The sequence below is a fragment of the Myotis lucifugus genome, unplaced genomic scaffold, assembly GCF_000147115.1.
Source record: "Myotis lucifugus unplaced genomic scaffold, Myoluc2.0 scaffold_4, whole genome shotgun sequence".
NCBI classification, from domain to species: Eukaryota; Metazoa; Chordata; class Mammalia; order Chiroptera; family Vespertilionidae; genus Myotis; species Myotis lucifugus.
Window position 1 is genome coordinate 9,324,572 of NW_005871052.1, and position 23,916 is coordinate 9,348,487.

Here is a 23,916-nt window from a genome sequence, read left to right on the forward strand (position 1 = left end):
CACACACACACACACACACACACACACACACACATACTTCTAGAGGACTTTAAGGGAGAGATAGATAACAATACAGTCATAGTAAGGGACTTTAACACCCAGCTGACTTCACTGGATAGCTCTTCCAGACAAAAACTTAACAAGGAAAGAGTGACTCTAAAGGACACACTATATTAGATGGATTTAATTGACATTTATAGTACATTTCACCCCAAAGTTGCAGAATATACATTCTTCTCAAGAGCACATTGATCATTCACAAAGACCACATGTTAGGACACAAAACAAGCCTTTACAAGTTCAAGAAGATTAAAATCATATCAAGCATCTTCTCAGATCACAGTGGAATGAAATTAGAAATCAACTATAGTCAAAACACCCAAAAAACATTCCAACACATGGAGACTAAATAGCATGTTATTAAACAATGAATGGGTTACCAACAAGATCAAGAAAAAAATAAAAAAACTTCCTTGAAACAAATGAAAATGAACACACAACAACCCAAAATCTCTGGGACACAGCAAAAGAAGTCCTTAGAGCAGCGGTTCTCAACCTGTGGATCGCGAACAATGAAAATACATCCTGCATATCAGATATTTACATTACGATTCATAACAGTAGCAAAATTACAGTTATGAAGTAGCAACGAAAATAATTTTATGGTTGGGGGTCACCACAACATGAGGAACTGTATTAAAGGGTTGTGGCATTAGGAAAGTTGAGAACCACTGCCTTAGAGGGAAGTTCATAGCACTACAGGCCTATCTCAAAAAAAAAAAAAAAAAACAAGAGAAATCAACAATAAACTATTTAACCCTACAAAAGAGAGAGAAATAAGAAAAGCCCAGAGTAAGTAAAAGGAAGGAAATAAGATTAGGGCAGAAATAAATGACATGGAGACTAAAAAAAAAAAAAAAATACAAAAAAATCTATGCCATAAAGAGCTGGTTCTTTGAAAAGATAAACAAAATTGATGAACCGTTAGCCAGACACATCAAGACCAAAATAAATAAAATCAAAAACAAAAGTGGAGAAGTAACCACTGACACCACAGAAATACAAAGGATTGTAAGGAAATACTATGAACAACTATATGCCAACAAGCTGGAAAATGTGGATGAAATGGACAAATTCCTAGAAAAATACAATCTCCAAAAACTGAATCAGGAAGAATTAGAAAACCTGAATAGGCCAATAACAACTTATGAAATAGAAGCAGTAACAAAATCCTGGGTCTGGACAGCTTCACAGGTGAGTTTTACCAAACATTCAAAGAAGAACCAGCACCTATATTCCTCAAACTACTCCAAAAAATCCAAGAGGAAGGAACACTTCCAAGCTCTTTTTATCAGGCCAGCATTACCCTAATTCCAAAAGCAGACAAAGGCACTACAAAGAAAGAGAATTACAGGCCAATATCCCTGATGAACATAGATGCTAAAATTCTCAACAAAATACTAGCAAATCAGATCCAGCAATATATTATACACCATGACTAAGTGGGATTTATTCCAGGGATTCAGGGATGGTACAATATTCACAAATCAATAACCATGATACATCATATAAACAAATTGAAAGACAAAAATTACATGATCATATCAATAGATGCAGGAAAAGCATTTGACAAAATCCAACACCCATTTTTGATAAAAATCCTCAACAAAGTGGGAATAGAAGGAGCATATCTCAACATCATAAAGGTCATATATGATAAACCTATAGCAAACATCATACTCAATGGGCAAATACTAAAACCATTTTCCCCAACAACAGAAACAAGACAGGGATGTCCACTTTCACCACTCTTATTCAACACAGTACTGGAAGTGCTAGCCATAGCGATCAGACAAGAAGAAGAAATAAAAGGCATCTAAATTGGAAAGGTAGAAGTAAAACTTTCATTATTCACAGATGACAGGATATTATACATAGAAAACCCTAAAGACTACACCAAAAAACTACTAAATTTAATAAATGAATTTGGCAATGTAGCAGGATACAAAATCAACACCCAAAAATTGATGGCATTTTTATACACCAATAATGAATTCTCAGAAAGAGAAACTAAACAAGCAACCCCATTTACCATTGCAACAAAAAAATTAAAATACTTAGGACTAAACTTAACCAAAGAGGCAAAAGACCTGTACTGGGAAAACTACAGGACATTGAAAAAAGAGATAGAAGAAGCTATAAACAAGTAGAAGACTGTACTGTGTTCAGGGACTGGTAGAATCAACATCATTAAAATGTCCATACTACCAAAGGCAATCTAAAGATTCAATGCAACCCCTATTAAAATACCAACAGCATATTTCACAGATCTAGAACAAATTTTCCAGAAATGTATATGGAACCAAAAGAGACCCCAAATAGCCGCAGCAATCTTGAGAAAGAAGGAAAGTTGGAAGAATCACAGTACCAGATTTCAAGTTATAGTACAAAGCCACTGTAATCAAAACAGCCTGGTACTGGCACAAGAACAGGCATATAGGTCAATGGGACAGAACAGAGACCCCACAAATCGACCCAATCCATTACACTCAATTAATATTTGACAAAGGAGGCAAGAGCATACAATGGAGTCAAGACAGTCTCTTCAATAAATGGTGTTGGGAAAATGGGACAGATACATACAAAACAATGAAACTAGACCACCAACTTACACCATACATAAGAATAAACTTAAGATATAAAAGTTAAATGTAAGTCGTGAAACCATAAAAATCTTAGAAGAAACCATATGCAGCAAAATCTCAGACATCTCTTGTCCCAATACATTTACAGATACATCTCCTAGGGCAAAGGAAACTAAGGAGAAATTTAAAAAAATGGTACTACATAAAAATAAAAAGCTTCTGCACCACAAAAGAAACTATCAACAAAATGAAAAGGGAGCCCACTGCATGGAAGAAAATATTTGGCCATTATACATCTGATAAATGGTTAATATCCAAAACATATCAGGAACTCATACAACTTAGCAGAAGAAGACAAACCCAATTAAAAAATGGGCAAAGGACCTAAATAGACACTTCTCCAAAGTGGAATGCAAATGGCCAAGAGACATATGAAAAAAATGCTCAAAGTCTCTGATCATCAGAAAGATGAAAATTAAAATGACAATGAGGTATCACCAAACACCTGTCAGAATGGCTACCATCAACAAGTCAACAAATGACAAGTGCTGGCGAGGATGTGGCCAAAAGGGAACCCTAGCGCACTGCTGGTGGGAACGTAGACTGGTGCAGCCATTATGGAAAACAGTATGTAGTTTCCTCAAAGAATTAAATATGGAACTACCATCTGACCCAGTGATCCCACTTCTAGGAATATATCCTAAGAAACCCAAAATGACAATCAGAAAGAATGTATGCACCCCTATGTTCATAGCAGCACAATTTACAATAGCTAAGATCTGGAAACAGCCCAAATGCCCATCAGTAGATGAGTGGATAAAAAAAGCTATGGTACATTAATACCATAGAATAGTATGCAGCAGTAAAAACAAAGAATCTCTTACTCTTTGAGACATCATGGAGGGACTTGGAGAATATCATGCTAAGTGAAATAAGTCAGTCAGAGGAAGACAAGTATCACATGATCTCACTCATATGTGAATTCAAAGTTACAAAATAATCTGATGAACAGAGTGGATCCAAAGACATGGAAGCATGGAACAGAATGGGGAATCTCAGAGGAAAGGTGAGCGAGTGTGGGTGAGTGAGAGGTAATCAACCAAGGACCTTGTATGCATATATGCATGGCCCATTGACACAGACAATGGAGAGGTGAGAGCCTGGGGCAGGGGGTGGGGGCAGACTAGAGGGGGTCAGTTGGGGAAAAATGGGGGCATATGCAATACTTTCAACAATAAAGATTTCATTAAAAAAAGATAATCTACCCAAGAGAAATGAATACATTTTACCATGCAAAGACTTACTTGCAAATGTTTAGAGCAGCATCCTATATAATAAAGAGCTAATATGCTAATTAGACCAAACAGCAGAATGACTGTCCGGACGACCTTCCAGATGAAACCGTGGCTGCAAGGGCCGGCAGAGGCTGTGAGGGGCTGCAAGGGGCTGCGAGGGATGAGCCCCTTGCATGAATTTCATGCATCGGGCTTCTAGTTATCCATAAGAGCCAAAAGGTGGAAACATCTCAAATGGTTGTAAACTGGTGAGTGAATAAATATGTGGTATACCCATACCATGGAACAATCAATATAGAAACTGACTGATAGATACAGAAAAAACAGACTGACAGTTATCAGAGTGGAGGGGGTTTGGGAGGCTGGGTGAAAAAGGTGAAGGGAAGCAAAAAAGTACCCCAAAACTCATAGCGAGACAACAGTATGATGATTACCAGAGGGAAATGGGAGTGCGGGAGGTAGAAGAGAGTAAAGGGGGATAAATGGTACAGAAGGAGACTTCACTTTCGGTGCTGAACACACAATATGGTGTACAGATAATATGTTGTGGAATTGTGCACCTGAAACCTGAATAATTTTAATAACCAATGTCATCCCAATAAATAATACAAATTAAAAATAAATAAAAAGAAAAGAAATACTGACACATGTTACAATGTGTATGAGCTTCAAAAAATATGCTAAGTTATATGCAATTATCCTGAAAAGACAAATCTGTAGAGGCAGAAACTATATTACTGGTTGCCTGGGGCTGTGGGTATATAACAGAGATTTCTGAAACTGGGCATAAGGGCTTTTTTGGGGATGATGTAAATGTTCTAAAATTGTATTGGGGTTAGTTGTAAAACTGTAAATTTATTAAAAGTCATTGAATTGCACAGATAAAATGGATGGTTTCTATGGTATGTAAATTACAACTCAATAAGGCTGTTTAAAAGATATCCTCTAATGGTTTCTTACTATACACAGAATTAAATCTAAACCCATATCATCATCTGAACCCAAATTCTAAGCCCTTTCTACTCCTCTATCCCTGTCTTCCCAGGACAATAAATGAATGTCTTGCCAAAAGGATTGTGTAGAGGAAATAAGAAAATAGATTTCTAACTGAGTTAGTCAATTGAAGTCCCCAAGAAGAATGAGAAGAGGGTTAATAATGAAAAAAGAAATGGGAACTCATTGCCCTTTTGGATGATTGTCTTTACTGTGCTTTTCAGGCTTAGTATCTAATGCTTATCCGTCCAACCTCTGTCCAGCAACTGGGTAATTTGGGTTAAGATTAAATCTAAGTAAAAGGCCCTTCCTTTCTGAAATCTACAGAGTGGGAATCATACCAGACATGGCTTAAATGTGTGTGTGTGCACGCGCGCGCACACACACACACTAACTTCCTTCTTTGTACATTTTCCATGAATCAAGCAGACAAAAAAAATTATTAACTAAGCACCATTTACCCAACAGTGTAGGGGATCCTGTGTGTGATCCATGAGTGCTAGGTCTGATCAAGTAATTGAATTGATACTCCCTCCCCTGGGAACTGACCTTTAGACCATTTTAATGGGCATTCCCTTTCACTTAGACCACATTCCACTTGCTAGTACCATTATCTTTCTCCTCTGGACTTTCCCAGGATCCGGACCCACTCAGAGAGTTCCCTGCCGAAAAAGCCCACCTAGAGTCCTTTAAAACCTCTGATTCCCCTTCCCTGAGTGCTGGGCCATTTTGGGGCTCAGCCCATCTGATATCCAGATGATCTCATAAATTTATAATTCTTTACCCCTTCAGCCTCATGTGTTCCTCCTTTGGCAACCCTAACAACGAGAAGACCTCTTCCTTCAAATAAAAATAATTGATTGTGATCCAATACAGAAAACAGACCAAATCATAACTGTTGAAGTTGAAGTGGAAGTGGGACCCCCAGAGTCCTTATTCTCTCTTCAAATCCTACCCTAGCTAACTCTACCAGAGTTCACGTTGACATACCTCCCTGGGCTCCTCAGAACATTATTTGCAAGCTTTCAAACAAATCCATCCTCTTCATTTCAGAGATGAAGAAACAAATGTCCAGAAAGGGAAAGGAGCTAGCCGAAAAGGAAGCAGATATGGTCAACTGAGTCCTCTAATCTAAATGTAAAGACTTACACATAAAGCAAATTGAAACCCAGATGATTATAAACACAAGAGCCTTTTAGATACTGGCACTATATCATACTTCTCTCTGTAAATTCCATGTCATGTATCACACTGATTTGGTCATCAGTGGGGATCAAAAATTACATTTGGAGGACAAAAATGAATGAAAATAGGTAGTAAGTCTCAGATACTGATTGTAATTTTAGTAGACTCAGAGAAAGAGACATCACCATGGGTGTGTGTGGGGAGATTTCATTCATTCAGTTAACTCTCACTAAGAGTCTACAAGTGCCAAAAACTGGGAAGGAATTGGGTTAAGAAAGTGGTACATTTACACAATGGAATACTATGCAGCTGTGAAAAAAGAAGGATCTATTACCCTTTGAGACAACAAGGAGGGAGCTGGACATTATATTAAGTGAAATAAGCCAATCAGAGAAAGACAAACCCATATCACCTCAATTACATGTGGAATCTGATGATCCAGAGACATGGAAGCATGCAACAGACTGATGAATCTCAGAGGGAGGGGGATGGAAAGAGATTAACCAAATAACTTATATGCATATATGCATAACACATGGACACAGACAATAGTGTGGTGAAGCCCTGGGGCTGGGGTGGGAGTGGGGAGGAGAGGGTCAATGGGGGAAAAATGGGACATCTGTAATACTTTCAATAATATATTTAAAAGGCTTTATTTAATAATAATAATAATAATCTATACTAATAAAAGGGTAATATGCTAATTAGACCGGACATCTTCCAGACGTCCTTCCTGACAAAGCCAGGGCCAGGGGGAAGCCCAGGTCCTGGGTGCCTGTGGGCAGCCCGGGGAAAGCCAGCCCAGGTCCCGGGTGCCTGCAGGCAGCCGGAGAAGGGAAGCCTGGGTCCCGGGTGCCGGAGGGAAGCCAGTGCTGGCAGCCAGGGGAAGGAAGGCCTACTCTTGCACAAATTTTCGTGCATCGGGCCTCTAGTAATAATAATAGATATTATTTGAGGGTTCCAGCAACTGTGCTAGACACTTTACATGCTAATTTATTCCTAATCATAACCATATGAACACTTGGAGTGCGGGTGAATTTCCCGCCAAAATATAAGATGGCTCTGTCTTTTGGTTTTGTTCCATCCACCAAAAGGGTGGATTACAAACAAATATTTGGTAATACGCAGTTACAATCGGCCCGAGTTTACACGTTTCTCGCACTCCACCGCAAATCTATATGAACCGAGTTAAAGACGGCTCCCGCGGAGTACGCGCAATTCACGCGAGCCGACCTAACTCGTTTCCCGCACTCCAAGTGTTAATAAGGTATATTTAACTTTATTTTTACAGATGAAAATTTTCAGGCTAGGCGAAGTCAAATGAGTTGTCCAAGATTACAAAGCCAAGTGGAAAATCCAGTGTGCTGAGCCTGATTATTTTTCCAACATAGTAAGGAGCTTTCCTCATACACTGGATTCCAAGCCATGGAAAACAAACCAATAAGGCAAAGTCTTGTTTTGGGTCAATCACTAATTTTAAGGTTAACAGGGGCACATGATGGAACTTCTTAGAACCTTAGAAGCTCTGCCTGAGGATTGGGACTTAGTGTAGCCTTGCAGAGTTGTTAGATGACTTCATGAGATGAAATCTATGGAATGCTCAGTCCTACAAGTGAGGAAATCACCCAAGTTATCAAAGGACTGACTTTATGTGGAGAACTTCTTAATTAAATCTTCCCAAAAGGTAAAAGTGTAGATGGTGTGGCCACAGAATCCCAGGAAAACTACAGAATATTTAGGGTTTCCCACAATCACAGGGGCCACAGTTTCCAGACAGAGTCCTGGTCCAAAACAAAAACATTCAACTGGCTAACTTCTTTCCAATGGCCCTTTGCTGGCTAATGTGGAGGAAGGGTGAAGAGGAGAAGAGGTTTTGGGGCAATGGATCATCCATTCCTGAGGCAAATTTGGCAGGCTCATCTGTCACCCAGCTTCAGAGGTGACTTAACCCCAACCCTCACTCAATAAGCAAGGTAAGACAGCTGGGACATGTAGGACTCGAGGATGGGCAGATCAAGTGAAGACACTAGCTAGTAGAGATGTCTGGAAAATTTCTCAGATTTATTGATGAGCTAAGGGAATGGTGAGAAGTGGACAGATCCAGAATATATTATGTATGCAAAAACCCCAGTTCTTACTAATGCAATGGTTTTCCAATGTGGTCCCTGGACCAGCAGCAAAAGCATTGCTTAGGAACTGTTAGAAATGCAAATTCTTAGGTCCCACTTCAGATCTAATGAACCAGAGACTCAACATGAAACCCAGCAATCTATGTTTCAACAGCCCTCCAGGTGAAGCCTAATGAACACTCAGGTTTAATAACCACTGTGCTAATGTTTCACATGCACAGGGTCAGGAGAGGGAGATATGAAGAATGATTCCAGATTTTTGGATGGGGCGACATTTACTACTGCTGGGGAAGACTAGAAAAGGAGAATGTTTAGGGGTGGAGTGGAATTGAGAGTTTTCTTGGGGCCTGTTTGAGATGCCAGCTATACACCCAGTGGGATTGGTTAAGTGGGAAGTTGGATATGTGAGTCTGGAACTCAGAGGAGAGATCAGAGATATTCACCTTAATTCTAAGATCCTTGAGAACAGGCCTAATTCATTTTACTGGCTTTCACAGAATATCCCAGCCCTGTGTATGGCCTAGAGCAGGTGCTTGGTAAATGTCACTGAATGAAGAAAAACCCAGCTTTTCCTTCCTCCTCTAATCTGGTGAGATCACTGCCTAAATACCAAGTGTTCTTCTATTTAATAGCTATTTGCTTATCTGGGAAAACAAGCTACTGTCAAGACAGCAGGTTTCATAGAACAGTTCACCCTAAAGACTTTCTTATATAGCTCACTACCAAATGCCAATTCCTTTCCATTCCCTCTTCAGTAGCCAGCATTGATTGGCTTAAACTACTTATCCCTAAGTCCCAGAGGTCTCAGCTGTTCTGTGATTTGCTCTCGAGTGAGCACTCAAGCCAGCTGACAGAGGAGCCTGCTGAAGCTGCTACAGCAATGACGGACAGATGAAGGAAGGAAGGAAGGAAGGAAGGAAGGAAGGAAGGAAGGAAGGAAGGAAGGAAGGGAGGGAGGGAAGAAGGAAGGAAGGAAGGAAGGAAAGAAGGAAGGAAGGAAGGAAGGAAGGAAGGAAGGAAGGAAGGAAGGAAGGAAGGAAGGAAGGGAAATGTATGAAACAGGAACTTCTATGTGGACAAAAGATAGTAGCAGCAGATAAGATCAGAAAGTTTTGTCTGGGACAGACTTGGGGAGAGGGGCATGAATACCATGGCAACAATTATAGTGCCTGTCCAATAGACACAGCAAAAAATGACCTACAGTGAGAAATGAATTTCACATTGTAACCCAATACACACATACATAGATATAAAACAGAAACAAAAGTTTCCACAAAGAATATCTACCATTTCTTATGCAATGTTTGCTAATATTTCTCTTATTCTTTTATTTTTTATTAAAGTTATTGGGGTGACATTGGCTAAAAAAATCGTATAGGTTTCAAGTGTACATTTCTATGATACATGATCTGTATATTGCATTGTGTGCCCACCACCCAAAGTCAAATCATCTTCCATCACCATATATGTGTCACCCTTTACCCTTTCCTACCCCAACCCTTCCTTCTGATAAGTACCACACTTTTGTCTGCATCTATGAGTTTCGGTTTTATATCCCACACTAGAGGCTCAGTGCATGGATTCGTGCACCGGTGGGGTCCCTCGGCCTGGCCTGCAGGGATCGGGCTGAAGCTGGCTCTTCAACATCTCCTGAGGGGTCTCAGATTGAGAGAGGGTGGTTCTCGGGTGACCCACCCTGGAATCAGGCTCCCTCCTCTCTGGTTCCGGGTGTGTCACCCGAGAACCACAGCTGCCAAGTCACTGCAGCTCAGCAGCTCCTGCGTTGAGCGTCTGCCCCCAGGTGGTTAGTGCACATCATAGCTACTAGTCAGACGGTTGGATGGTCGCCTAGGCTTTTATATATATAGATATGAATGAAATCATATGGGTCTTAGCTTTTTCTGACTTATTTTGTTTAGCATGATATTCTCAAGGTCCATCCATGTTGTTGCAAATGACAATATTTCATCTTCATTATGGCTGAGTAGTATTCCATAATGAATACTACTTTATCCAATCCTCTATTGAAGGACACTTTGGTTGTCTCCATGTCTTGGCCACCGTGAATAATGCTGCAATGAACATAGGGGTGCATATATCTTTGCAAATAAATGTTTTTGAGTTTTTTTGGTTAGATACCCAGAAAGGGATTACTGGGTCATATGGTAGCTCTATTCTTAATTTTTTTTTTGAGGAACCGCAAAATAATCTTTTTTACAAATGCTACTAGCAACTGATTAATTCATTTCATGATATGCTAATGGTTCATAACCTGTGTTTTGAAAAATACTGCTATAGACAATTGAAAGTCAGTGAATATGTTTGAGGAACAACATAACATCACTGCTTTAGGAAGTTTGTTCTCACATCACTGTAGATGGCATTGAAGATGATGGGGGTGGGTTGGGGTGGAGGAGAGCGAAGACAAAAATATAATTCTATAGGTGGAAATGGATACAGCATTACAAATATCCAGGACAGCCATGATGAAGGAGATGAGTATGGAGATGGAGAGTGAGTATGGAGATGGAGAGTGGGACAGGAATTTGAGTTAGATGTTGAAGGTAGAAAGAGTAGGACTTAGTAAGTGATCAAGAGGTGAGTTATAAAAAGAAAGGGTAATCAACATTGACATTCAGGTCTCAATCTGAGGGAACTGTGCAGAGAATGATAGCATTAAACCAGAGATTAGGTGGAGGAGCTGGATTGGACCAGGAAGAGATAAAGTCTGAAGAGTTAGCTAATTCGAGTTGTGTCTGTGGAACAACAAAGTGGACAAGACCAATAGGCTGTGGGATGTATTGGGCTAAAGCTTGGAAGGAAGGTAGCGGGTAGAGATTTGGGACCTGAGGGATGATTGAATCCATGGGAGTATAAGAGATCACCCAAGAGAATCTGTAGTAAAAAGAGAACACACAGGATAGAAACTTACACTTGGGAGGACCTATTTAACACCATAATATTTACTTCCAAAATGAGTTTTTCCTTTCTTAAGTGAACGAAGCTCATTGTGTATGAATAGGGACATGGATGTGTACAATGTGTGTGCATGGATGTCATGTGCATGTTAAAGAGATATTAGTATGCATTTGGGGAGCTAGTAAAGGGCTCTAGTTCATCTAGGGGTGGCTGCACTTTCTCCGCCTCATGGATTCTCCTCTTTTCCATTTTCCTGTTTTTGTTCCATTCTTTTCTTCCCCTTTCCACATATCCACATGCTCCTTCATCACCACTTGAAAGTTTAAGGAATGTATGGGCAAAATAGACCAGTGTGGAATTTGTGGGATAAGATCTGGAGCATAGTGTTGGAGTGTGGTTGGGTTGGGCATGTGGTCAGAGTCAGGAGTGGGGAATGGTCAGTAGTGGGAGAATCCACTCCTGAGACATTTCCCACTTTAAATTCTGCCACTGGTGTATGTGAAAACTAAGTATGAATGTATATATTTCATGGCCTATGCCCGGGAGGGGCGGGGTTGGCTCTCAGTTTGACTTAATCAGGTATTTAGGTGATGTTGCCATTATCCCTGCTACTTCTGCCCAGAAATATCATTACTATTATTTTTTAACAGAAATAGGTGGCTCTGTTCATACCTTGAAGGGATTTAATGATAGAATAGTTGAAGAACTGTGAATCATGGTTAATCAGATTATTAGCATTTTTTGAAATGCATATGCCATGAGAATAGGAAGATATATTTTCTCTTTCCTTTATGTGTTACCAAAGATGTTGCCTAACCTCTATGGCCTCAGTATCTTTATCTGTAAAATGGGGATAATTTCTACTCCAAATTTCCATTAGAAAGATTAAGTATTAAATGAGCCAAGAGCTTTGAAATTAGTAACTATCCAACAAATGTTACCTCCTTTCTCCAGTTCTTCTACCCCTTCCTTTGCTTCTTCCTTCTTTCAACCTCTCATGCATGTTTACCTGTCCATATGTGTACATCAAGTACATATATGTAATACTTTCCTCATTCCAAATTCTTAAACCCAGTGGTGTAACCTTTGTATATTACTGTAAAATTGTCAAAAGAATAATTTAAATCACTTTTGGTGCACACACATCTAGAATTTTTAAGTCTTCTTGGTGGATTGACCCTTTCTGATTATGTCATGTCTGACTTTGTCCCTGGGTATTTTCTTTGATTTGAAATCTGCTTTATCTGATACTAATATAGCTGCTCCTGCTTTCTTCTGATTACTGTTTGCATGGCACCTTTTTTCTATCCTTTTTACTCTCAACCTAGTTGGTCACTATATTTGAAGTAAATTTATTGTAGGCAGCATATAGGTGGGTCATGTTTTTTAAGTCCACTCTGTCTTTTAATTGGTATATTTAGGCCCTTTATATTCCACATAATTATCAATTATGTATAAGTCTGCTGTGTTTATTGTTACCTGTTTGTTGTTTTTAGTTTTTCAGTTTCTTTGTCCTGCTTTTATGTGGGTTACTTGTACATTTTTTCAAATTCCATTTCTGTATAGCCTTTTTAGTGTTTTCTGTATTATATTATATATACACTAGAGGCCCAGTACGCGATTGAAATCTCGTGAGGAGGCACCCCGCCGGGGGGCCAGACCCGGGCCTGACCCGCATAGCACCTGCCACCACATTGTGTTGGCTGGGGTAGGGGCGTGCTCCCAGCGGCCTGGTTGTGTCCGCTGGGGTGGGGGCAGGTGCTCCTGTGTGTTGTATCTCCACTCTGGCCTGCCCCCAGCCCCAGCCTCTCCCTGTGTTGTGTCTCCATACTGGCCTGCCCCCAGCCCCAGCCTCCCCACGGCCGCTGGGGTGGGGGCGGTACGCAGTCCCCTCCTGCCCATCTGCCCGTGCAGCTCCTCCTGAGCGGTCGTGATGCTCAGCTAATTAGCATATTCCATTTATATAGATAATGTATCAGTCTTCTGATGTCATTTTACCAGTTCAAGTGAAATATAGAAGCCTTATCTCCCTTTTAAATCCCTTTACACTGTTTCTATATAAATGTCTTAAATATTTCTTCTACATACATTGAGAACATGAAACTGTGATAAATTTTGATCCAATCCTCAAAGAGAACTTTAAAGAAAATTATATTCTGTTGTATTTACTCATGTTTTTGCCTACTGTGTTCTGTCTTCCAAGAACTTACTTTAGCCCTAGCCGGTTTGGCTCAGTGGATAGATCAACGGCCTGAGGACTGAAGGATCCCAGGTTTGATTCTGGTCAAGGGCATATGTCCAGGTTGTGGGCTCAATCCCCAGTAGGGGGCATATAGGAGGCAGCCAATCAATGATTCTCTCTCAACATTCATGTTTCTATCTCTCTCTCCCTTTTCCTTTCTCTCTGAAATCAATTTAAAAAATAAAAAATAAAATAATTTTTTAAAAATAATTTTTAGTCATTCTTATAGGGTAGACCTCCTACTGATAAATTCCATTTCCTTTCACCTAAGAATGTCTGACTATCTCTATTCTTGAAAGATATTATCACTGGACAAAGAATTCTAGGTTGATGATTCTTTTCCTTCAGCACTTGAAAAATATTGTTCCTCTTCCCACTATGGCTTCATCTGATGAGAAACCTGCTGTTATTCTATTTATTTTTCCTCTAAAGTTATAGGTAAGGTGTTGTTTTTCCTGGACTGCTTTCCAGATCTTTTCTTTGCCTTCTGTTTTCAGAAGGTTGACTATGATGTTTTTCATGTGAATTTCTCTGGGTTTATCCTGATGGTGTCTGTTTAGCTTCTTGAAACTGGAGGTTTCTGTCCTTTGCTCAATTTGGGAAGCTTTTATCTACTCTTTCTTCAAGTACTTTTCTAGTCCTGAACTCTTTCTTCTCTCTTTCTGAGACTGTTGACATGAATGTTAACATAAATGTAACTATTAACATGAATATAAATAGTCCCACAGATTTGGAGGCTCTGCTCAATGCTTTCTTTTTAATCTTCTTCTTTTTTGGGGAGAGGGGCATATAATTTCCCTTTGTTGTTCAGATTGGGTGATTTTTATTGTTTTGGTTTTTTTTTGTTTAAGCTGTCTGATTCTTTTCTGTTTCCCCCATCTTTCTATTGAGCAAGATTTTAGACAATGGAATACTACTTGACCCAAGAAAAGATGAAATACTGCCATTTGCAACAACTTGGATGGACCTTGAAAATATCATGCTAAGTGAAATAAGTCAGACAGAAAAAGAACCATATGATTTCACTCATATGTGGGATATGAAACTGAAAGCAACAAATAAACAACAAAAACAAAAAAACAAACATTCAGACATCAGTATTGTGGTTACCAGAGGGAAGGGAGTGGGAATGAGTAACAGGTAAAGGGGGTCAAATATATGGTAATGGAAGATGATTTGACTTTGGGTGGTGTGCACACAATGCAATATACAGATCATGTATCATAGAAATGTATACTTAAAACCCATATAAATGTATTAATCATTGTCACCTTAATAAATCTAATTAAAATATTTTAGAGTTTTTAAAGGTCTTTTTTGGCTACTGTATTTTTTCAGTTCTCATATTTCTATATGATTCGTCTTTATGTTATTTCTTTGTTGAGATTTTCTACTTGTAAGATGAGATTTTCTATTTTATCATTTGTTTCAGGGGTGTAATTACAATTGCTCATTAGAGCTTTTTAAGATGGCTGCTTTAATTTCTTGCCATATAATTCTAACATCTATGCCATCTCATTGCTGGCATGTTTACTTTCTCTTGTCATTTAAGTTGATAACCTGGGTATGGTATGTGATTTTTTAAATTTTTTTAAAAATTAAATTTGAACCCTCTGGATCTCTTTTAAAATTTTTGTTTTTGCAGGCCTTCTTTTACATGTCATTTTGAAGAGAAAGGAACCAGTAGATGTCTAGGTTCTCCACTGAGTCTCTGACTGACATCCAGGTTGGGTAGGGGTTTCATGTTTACTGCTGGTTGGGGACAGGAGTTCAACCCTTTCTCTAGGCCTTTGACAATCTCATACCAGCTAGTAGTGGTAGAAATTACTGGTTAAAACTGGTGAGGGTAGAAGTCATACACCCCATTTGATTTTCACCGTGAGGGATCACTTTTCCTTGCTCCCAACTGTTCCTTCTCTTGGAGTTGGGCAGGGGCTTCTTTAAAATCTAGTAAAAGTTTAGGCTCTACACTTGCATACCTAAGCTTCTGATTAGCTACATTGTTATTATGAGAGCTGGCTTTTTCCTGCACCAAGTTATCTCACTCCCTATCTCCTGGTGCTTTTGCAGAAAAAAATGGAACATGTCACCTCTCCACCCCTTCTAAGACCCTCTATGCTATCGGATAGAATGGGAAGACCAGAGCCTCTGCATGCATATTGACTGGGTTCCTGTCAAAATCTAGCATTTCAAGCTGTTTGGCTCTGGAAAAGTTATTTAAATTTTCTGAGCTTCTATTTTCCCAGTTGTAAAGGAGGTGTAGGAAGCTCTCCGGTCTCTTGCTGAAAGGAGCAATAGTAGGTAAAAGGGCTTGGCCCACCATGGGTTCAATAAATAAGATTTCCCTTCCCTTTACTCCCTTGCAGAAGTAAAGATATAACCCCTCCAAATGACAAAAAAGTCAAGGTGCATCCCCATAAAGTGGGAGTCTCATTCTAGGTATTGACTCCAAAGGTAAATTTAAATCTCTTCCTAAGTCTTATTTATTAAATTGACACATTTTATATCCTCCCCTCTTTCTCTCTAGGTTCCTGGAAAACACTAAAGGGAGACAACTGGACCTATGTCACCCTCAAAATTAGGGTGGAGGCTGGAGGGGGCAGTGCTCTGGCAGAGGAGGGCAGGTGATGGAACGCCTGGTGCTGGCCCAGGCAGTCCACTTGCTGGGCGCTATTGTATTCTGAGCAAAGACAACTCGTCGCCTAGCCAAAGCCACTCCCAGAGGGAAAGAGCGGTAGGGAGGGGGAAGCACCAGGCAACTCTCATTTTGCCTGCTTGCCCTTCACCTCTGGCACCTAAGAGCAGCTGCTGCGATCTTACTAAGTGATGCAGAACCTCCTCCCCAGTCTCCATTGCTCCTATCCCCCTTCCAGAGCACGGGATAGGAGGGGAAGAAAGTGGTGAATGAGTGGAAAGCAAATACACACGCGGGAGCCAGTGTTCGCCATCCTCCCAATCCTGGCCTGCTGGGATTCCTCAGCACTCCCAGCCGGTAGTCCATGGCAGCAGCCACCAGCCCCAACGCGCTACTTTGCTCTCAAAATGCTCACCCGAGCTCCAGGTCCTGAAGTTGAATGGGAGACTGAAAAAAATCTCGACACCTAAAGATCAAGGAGCCTAATACACCTTGGAGCCAACAAACACTGAAAAAAATAATGGGTCCAAGAATGCCACCTCTCAACTCCCACCCCATGAATAAACTGTCTTGGATCAACACCTCCCCTCCACCTCACCCCACCGCCGTAATCCCCATCTGGCTTTCTCTGCCACATCTGGTGGCCACATCTGGTGAGGTCTCTCTCCGTCAGTGACTCTGTTTCTCTGTCTTTCTCACTATATATAATCTGTCTCAACTCTCCCAACCTCCTACCCATCGTTGAAATTCCTGGTGTACGGGTTCCTTTGCCACCCCCGCCCCCCTCAGCAAGTAGCCCAACAATAGATACTTTACAAGGCAATTCAGCCTTCTACCTCAGGAAGGGAATGGGGAGGGGGGCTACAAGGGGGCTTGGAGGCGCTACAACGTTCCACTTACCTGATCTCTTTAATGCTTTCCAATTTGCACATTATTTCTTGCTCATCTGCCATGCTTTTTACTTTCAATTTCACGTCCCGAAAAATGTACAAACACACACATCCAGGGATACAATAGACACAAAGTAACCACCTCCTCCCGGCATGGGGCTCTGAGTCTGTGCAGTAGGGACTCGAAGAAGGCCTGGGAGCTGTAGTCGCAGCTGCAGGGCCAGTCAGGCAGACTGGGAGCCTGCAAGACTACAAATCCCAGAAAGCCAAGCGACATACGCCTATTTTTCTTCCTGCAAACGCACTTTAAATCAATTTGTCACAGATAATTATGCCAAAGGTTGTGAAGAGTGCAAAGGAATGGTGATATTTGTCCCGTCCGCGGAAAAATTATGAGGAAAAATTATCCCAGAAGGCAGCAACTGGAAAGTGGGAGATATACACCCCTCCTGGGGCCCTCACGCCTACTTACCTAGGAAAGGATATCAAAAGTTGCTAATTAGTGAACACCTGGGCTGGAGAGAAACCCTGCTTGGGGATTCACTTTGAGAAGTGTTTAGTCCGCTGCCTCAGAACAAGTGGGTTTGGTATTCAGATGCATATGAAGTGAGGGGGGAAAGTAGGGGAGGGGGGGTGGCTGCTAAAGCTGGGGCTTGGAGAGGTGACTGTTTCTTCTGGCCCTACCTCCATTAGACTGTTACTGAGCTCAGATTTGGGGGGAGACAGTGAGGGAGGTGAAGATAAATAAAAGCAAGTCATTGCCTTTGAGGAGCAGGAGAGACAGAAAGGTAACTCATTAACTACATTGCACTGTGCTGGCATAATATAGGAATTAATAAGGTGTAACCTGAAAAAAAGAATATGCAAATAGGTCTCAAAAAGTGGCTGTGAATTTGCCAATTGGGGGGGATGAACTTCCTGGAAGAGAACTTAACACATACAGAAAGGAAAGGACAAGTTGCCCAAGGCATCTGGAGCATAAGGTTCATATATGGGGTGTGCAGGTGGGAAAGAGAAGTGGGAGATACATCTAGAAAAGGTAGGTTAGAGCTAGATTGTAAAAGACCTTGAATGTCATAATAAAGAGTTTAGACTTAATCTATAAGGCACACATTCCTCCAATACACATTTATTAATTGCTTACTGCATGTCAAATAATGCCAAGTTATTTAATGTTTCCAAAGAGAAGTGCTAAGTTTGGAGGGATGTCTTAGGGAGGTGACTCTAGAGGCAAAATGGAGAATGATTTAGAGAAGATGAGAGCACGCACAGGCCCAGGGAGCTAGGCTTTGGACAAAAGGAGAACTCTGACTCACTCCCAATTAAAGGTGAGTGGAAACGCCCTCTGATTGAGCTTGCACTTATTTTCTGGGCCTCAGTTCCTTCCGATGGTGCTGGAGAAAAATTAGTGGAACATGAGTTTCAGGACATTCTGAGTGTCCACAATGATTTTTTTAATTCTTTATTAGTTAAGGTATTACCCCCCATTACCCCCCCACACACACACTCATGTTATTTCTAGGAGTGGAATTGAAGCCCTTCTTTTCTTTGGATCTCAGACATAACTTTCACAATGAGGAAATTCTCCCTGGTTTCTAGCTTAACAATTTCCTATTGGCTTTAAGATCCTTGTGCTACTAGTAGTCATTTGAAGACTATTGAGTTGGGTTGTCATAAAGACTGTGGGTCTGAGCTACCCTAACCATGGAGTCCAGAGCCAAGAACAGGCCCCAGACCTATCCTATAAAAGGAGGGGTAGGGAACAAGTCTGTGTAAGTGCCTGGCATGTATCAGCCACTGTGCTGAGAGCTGTATGTATAGACCCTCATTTCATCCTCACAACCATTCTTAAGGGGATAAGTAGATTCATTCCTTTTTACAAGAAAGAAAATTGGCTCAGAAAGTGGCTTGGCCAAAGCCATATAGTAAGTTACAAAGCTAAAGCCTGGGCCCAAATTGAACAAAGTTACTTGCAGATTAAGAAAATGAATATATATGAAAAAAAATATGGAGACTAAAAGTAAAATGAGTTCTTAGATGTATATATTTATGTCAAATATAAATTGCTTTACAATATGAGTTAACTTTGGTTTGAGGAGAAATAGAGGGTATGTTTGGAGATGTGTGGGAAGCAATTTAGGAATGGCCTTTAAGGTTTTAGAACTGATGTCTCTTCTTCCACTATCTACTTCCTCTTAGAATCTTTACCTAACACTAAGTTCACATGCCTGGCAAGGGTCTAGATGTGGCTTTGTATCTGTTTAAATTTAAATGTGTTGATAGCTTTACAATCTGATTATAAGAGTAATTTGGCAAATAATATTATCTTTTAAACCTCACCAAAAACCCTATTTCACAGTTGGGGAAACAGGCAAAAAGAAGGAAAGGACTTATTCAGAGTCACCCAGCATGTTTGACACAGAAACAGGACTCCTGACTCAGAGCCCTTTGCTCTTTTCATAGCTCCGCACAGCCTGTATCAGTCTGCTACTGCCTCCATGGAATCCAAATGCCTTTGCTACTTCATCCAGATGGTACACTCCAATACATGGAACCTGCCAAGGGCCAAGTTATGTCCCATGGACATTAAAGAGAGATGACAGTTAATGTAGCAAAAGGGGCCTTGGAGGAAGGTTTGTGCTATTTGTAACAATTAAGGTGTCCAATTAAGGAAAAGGTTCATAAGCCTCTTAGCTTCCATGGTTTTGTCTTGGCTCCTTGACCTCTTTAATAACAGTGTTACCTTGTCCTTGCTGAGTTGTAAGAAACCAGGCTAACAATGAGAGGAAGGAAAATATTCCAAATAATGAGAGGGGAATAACTGGAACCAACCTTTAGCAGGGCCAGTACCACTGTGTTTTCTGAGGAGGGCTTCACTGGGGTCTTGCCCTGGGCCATGCAGCTGCAAGTTCAAAATATGGAAACTTTGAAAGATATTACCAGGTGACTAAAGTCAATCAAAACATATAGAAAATTACTAAATATATTAAAATAGGGGCAGCAGCATGAGCTGAGAGGAAGATGAAACCAGCTCAAGTGTATGGAACAGGATCTTCGGCTCTGTATGAAAAAGCTGATATTAAGGTCCCTGAACAGAAGAAGAAACATCTCCTTATTGGTGTGTCCTCAGATGGAGGGCTTTGTGGCACTAACCAGTCCTTAGTTGCTAAACAGATGAAAAGTGAAGTGGCTATGCTCACAGCAGCCAGGAAAGATGTTGGAATTGGTGATAAAATTAGAGGTATACTTCTGACTAGTTTCTGCTGACAGTCCAAGAGTGGGAAGAAGCCCCCCTAGTTTTGTAGATGTATCAATTATTGCCCTAGAATTATTACATTTTAGATATGAATTTGAGGAAGGAGCTATCATCTGTAATCAAGCTGAGTCTGTCATCTCTCACAAGACGGAAGAAAAGCTTATCTTTTCTCTTAATACTATTGCAAGTGCTGAGAGCATGAGTATCCACGATGACATTGATGCTGACATGCTACAAAATTATGAGGAATACAGTCTGGCCAACATTCTGAGATGATTGAAAAATTGACTTTGACTTTCAACTGCACCCGCCAAGCTGTCAGCACAAAAGAGTTGATTGAAATCATCTCCATTGCTACAGGTCTGAATTAATGAAAATCAATTGTCATCCTCAGACAAGAGATAAAGAAGTAAAATTCAGGCAGATAATTTTGATTTTAGTTTACTGTTGTCCTGGTTGGAATAAATTATTGGTTCATTATTTCAATTACTGAAGACAGAAAGATATTTGTAAATTATCTTACAATAAGCAACTTACAATAAGAAAAAAAGAGATGGGGAATAAAAGGAAACCATTGCCTTGGCCCTTTCTCCTAAAACAATGCTTAAAATAATATATTCAAGCCATGATGGTATCCTTCTTATAGTAAGTGTTCAATAACTTTCAATTGATCAGAAGTCTGTAGTAGGTGAGAGAATATTCAGGAGTTGTGCTACTAAGAAGTTCTAATGCATTATTTTATTAGAAAAACTGACTGATTTGAAGTGGTAATAAAAATCTTATTCCTATAGAGATCAACATTGTCCATGTTGCTAAGAAACAGGTAAGGATGGCAGGCTATGTTGGGGTGAATACTATTATAATGGAAGGAATTAGCGAAGAGGAAGACAACCAGTTTCTTGTGGCCATGATACTCTCAAGGAATAGATCAAGATTTAAAGAGTAGAGGCCAGAATGTTTGAATTTATAAATATTTCACTGTGTTTAAATAATCAACTGAACTAAGAGAGGAAGCAGAGCTGCAACAGCTTTCGATCTGAATTGCTTGCAAAATACTAAATTTCTCAAGTTAGGTTTCTTAATTAGCATTTCTAAGAGAAAAATGAGCCAATGTTTTTGGGCCATTCAGCCAAGAAATATTGTGTACGTATTATGTCAGGCACTAAGCTAGATAGCAGAGATCCCATAGTAGGTATGACAGACAGAGCCTGCCCTCACCAAACTTGCAGTTTAGTTGGAGAGGCCAGTTGATACAAAGATCAGACACATTAACATATAGCTATAGCCACCGATTAGGGATTCGAGGAAGTCTAGGTTCTGTGAGCACTCATAATAGGAGAACCAACTTAGTCCTGGGCAGTGGGCCTGGGACAGTCAGGGAAATGCTTCCAGAAGGAGGAGTCCTGATATTCCAAGCAGAGGAACTAGGCAGGACAAAAGGGAAGGAGTAGGTGGCATCAAGGATACTTTCATGCAGTCAGCCATCAGATATTTCTTTGGCATCTAAGACATGCCAGAGATGCTTCTAGGTATTGGGAATAGAGTGCTTTGTATGTATTAAGTCAGTTTAATCCTTGTAATGACCCTATGAAGTATTACTATTATTATCTCCATTTTACAGAAAAGTGAAGACATAGAGAAGGTAAGTAATTTTCCCAAAGTCACTCAGCTAATAAATGGCAGAACTGGGATTTGAATTCAGGCAGTTGGACACTGGAAGACATGCTCTTAGCCACTATGTTTTATTGCTTCCCTAAGATTACTGTCCTTGTGAAATTTACTTTCTAGTGGAAGAAGCCAGATAATAATCACAGAAAAGAAAAAATAAACAAACAAATATGATAATTTGGGTAGATATAAGGCCAATAAACTAACTAAAAGAGAATAATGGAATAGAGTGTTGGCAGAAGGGAGAGTGTTTTAGATAGGATGGTCAGGAAAGAATTCTCTTTAGAGAAGACACTGAAGTAGAGACCTGAAGAGGAGTCAGCCATGCAATGATATTCCAAGCAGAGGGAATAGGCAGTGCAGTGATCCTGAAACAGGAATATGCTTGGCCTATGATAGAAAGTAGGCAACCCTCTGGCTGATTGAGGGGAGCAGTAGTAGATTGAGGAGGTAGGAAGAGATAATAATGTCTTAGTAAACCATGATGAGAAGTTTGGATTTTATTCTAATTACAATTGGAAGCCACTGAGGGTTTTAACAGGATCAAGATTTAAAAGATCATTCTGACCTCTGTGAGGGGAATATATTGTACTGGGGCAAGAATGGAAGCAAGTAAACCAGTAAGGAGGCTATTGCAGTTATCTAGGAAATAGATGATGGTGGCTTGGATTAGAGTAGTTCCAGTGGATATGAGAGAAAAAATAGACTGATTGGAAATATAGTATTGGATGCAGAACTGATATGCTTAGCTTGCCAACAGGGAATCTCAAATGACTCCTGGATTTTTGGCCTCAGCAATAGGTTAGTGCCATTTAGTGAGACAGGAGAGACTGGAAGAAAACCAGAGAATGTTGGAGTTAGGACCCCCCCCCCCCACCTGTAGTGCATGGAAAAACTGAAGATCAGAAATGGTAATTGGCCTGCCTGTGGCCAACCAGTAAATTAGGGGCAGAGACATTTAATCCCATTTTCACACTAATCCAGAAACTTCCATGTTCAATAACCCTTCACTTAATCTGGCCAGTAATTCTTATAGTGCCAGGGAGGAGTAATAGAAACTTTACCAAAGATTCCCTTAGTAGATGGGAATTGTGGATGATTAGCATATAATTTGTATCTGCCTATCTGGATTGTGCTAGGTGTCTTCAAGCAATGTTTCAGCTGTGATTCTTGCTTTTTATGGCTTTGTGTCAATGAACTTTCTAGCTCTTCTATCCTTCCACATCTATCCACTATCACAGACCTAGATACTCCATTGCCGAGTTCTGGGGATAGAGAAGAGCTGGCAGAGTAGAAGAGCCCACCCCAAGTGTGTAAACCCTATTGTGAAAACTCTATTATAAAAGTAGCCTAGTGTATACCTATTGAATTTTCTTAGTAAACATTCACCAGCTTCCTCCAGCCCATAAGGGAGGAGAACACACACTGACTGCTGAGCCCAAGACCTTGGATTAAAATCCCAGCACTGACACTGCCTCCCTGTCTATCTTTGGGAAAGTCCCTTCCCCTACTAAACCTCAGATTTCTCATCTGAAATTATAGGATGGACTCCCTATTGTCTCCTGGAACTTAAAATATCAGCAGAGGTTACTTGCTTTAAAACCCCTTTTTCTAAAGCCAAACACGATTGAACCTAGGGCTCTCTCTGGTTTGTATTCCTGTGTCATCCATCTCCCCAAGCCCCAGTAGATTTGTGTCATTAAACCCATCTGCCCTTGTCTTTTCTTATTTATCCTCTTCTAAAGGATGCATTCAATTTCTCATTTTCTTGAACTTTCCTCTTATATGCTGGTTCCCACAGCACTTGCATTCTGACCAAGAGAGGTGAAATCATGTGAAAAACTGTTTTTGTGGTATTTATTCCTTAAATAATTGTTTTCAGGTTTTGTGCATCTGTATGATTCAGCTTCCATAAATAGGCAGGCCAAGGAAGCAGGAGAGTTGTGTTGAGGAACTGATTGGCTGCACCATTAACCAGCCAAACCCTGAAGAAACTGGGTCTCAGTTCCTTTTTGTCTGCATCTTCTCCAGCACTTGTCATTTGTTGATTTGTTGATGA

General features: G+C 40.3%; 1 protein-coding gene and 1 pseudogene across 1 annotated transcript in view; one reads left to right on the forward strand and one right to left on the reverse strand.

Annotated features, from left to right (window-relative positions):
* ZC4H2 (zinc finger C4H2-type containing) overlaps positions 1–17,074 on the reverse strand; it is an 81,954-nt gene extending 64,880 nt beyond the window's left edge. The window contains exon 1 of the mRNA XM_006082842.3: positions 16,944–17,074. Coding sequence (XP_006082904.1) covers positions 16,944–16,996 — 53 coding nt within the window. The 5' untranslated portion in view covers positions 16,997–17,074. The remainder of the gene's footprint in view (positions 1–16,943) is intronic.
* Positions 17,075–18,637: 1,563 nt separating this feature from the next.
* Positions 18,638–20,560, forward strand: LOC102427581 (annotated as a pseudogene).
* The last annotated feature ends 3,356 nt before the right edge of the window (positions 20,561–23,916 follow it).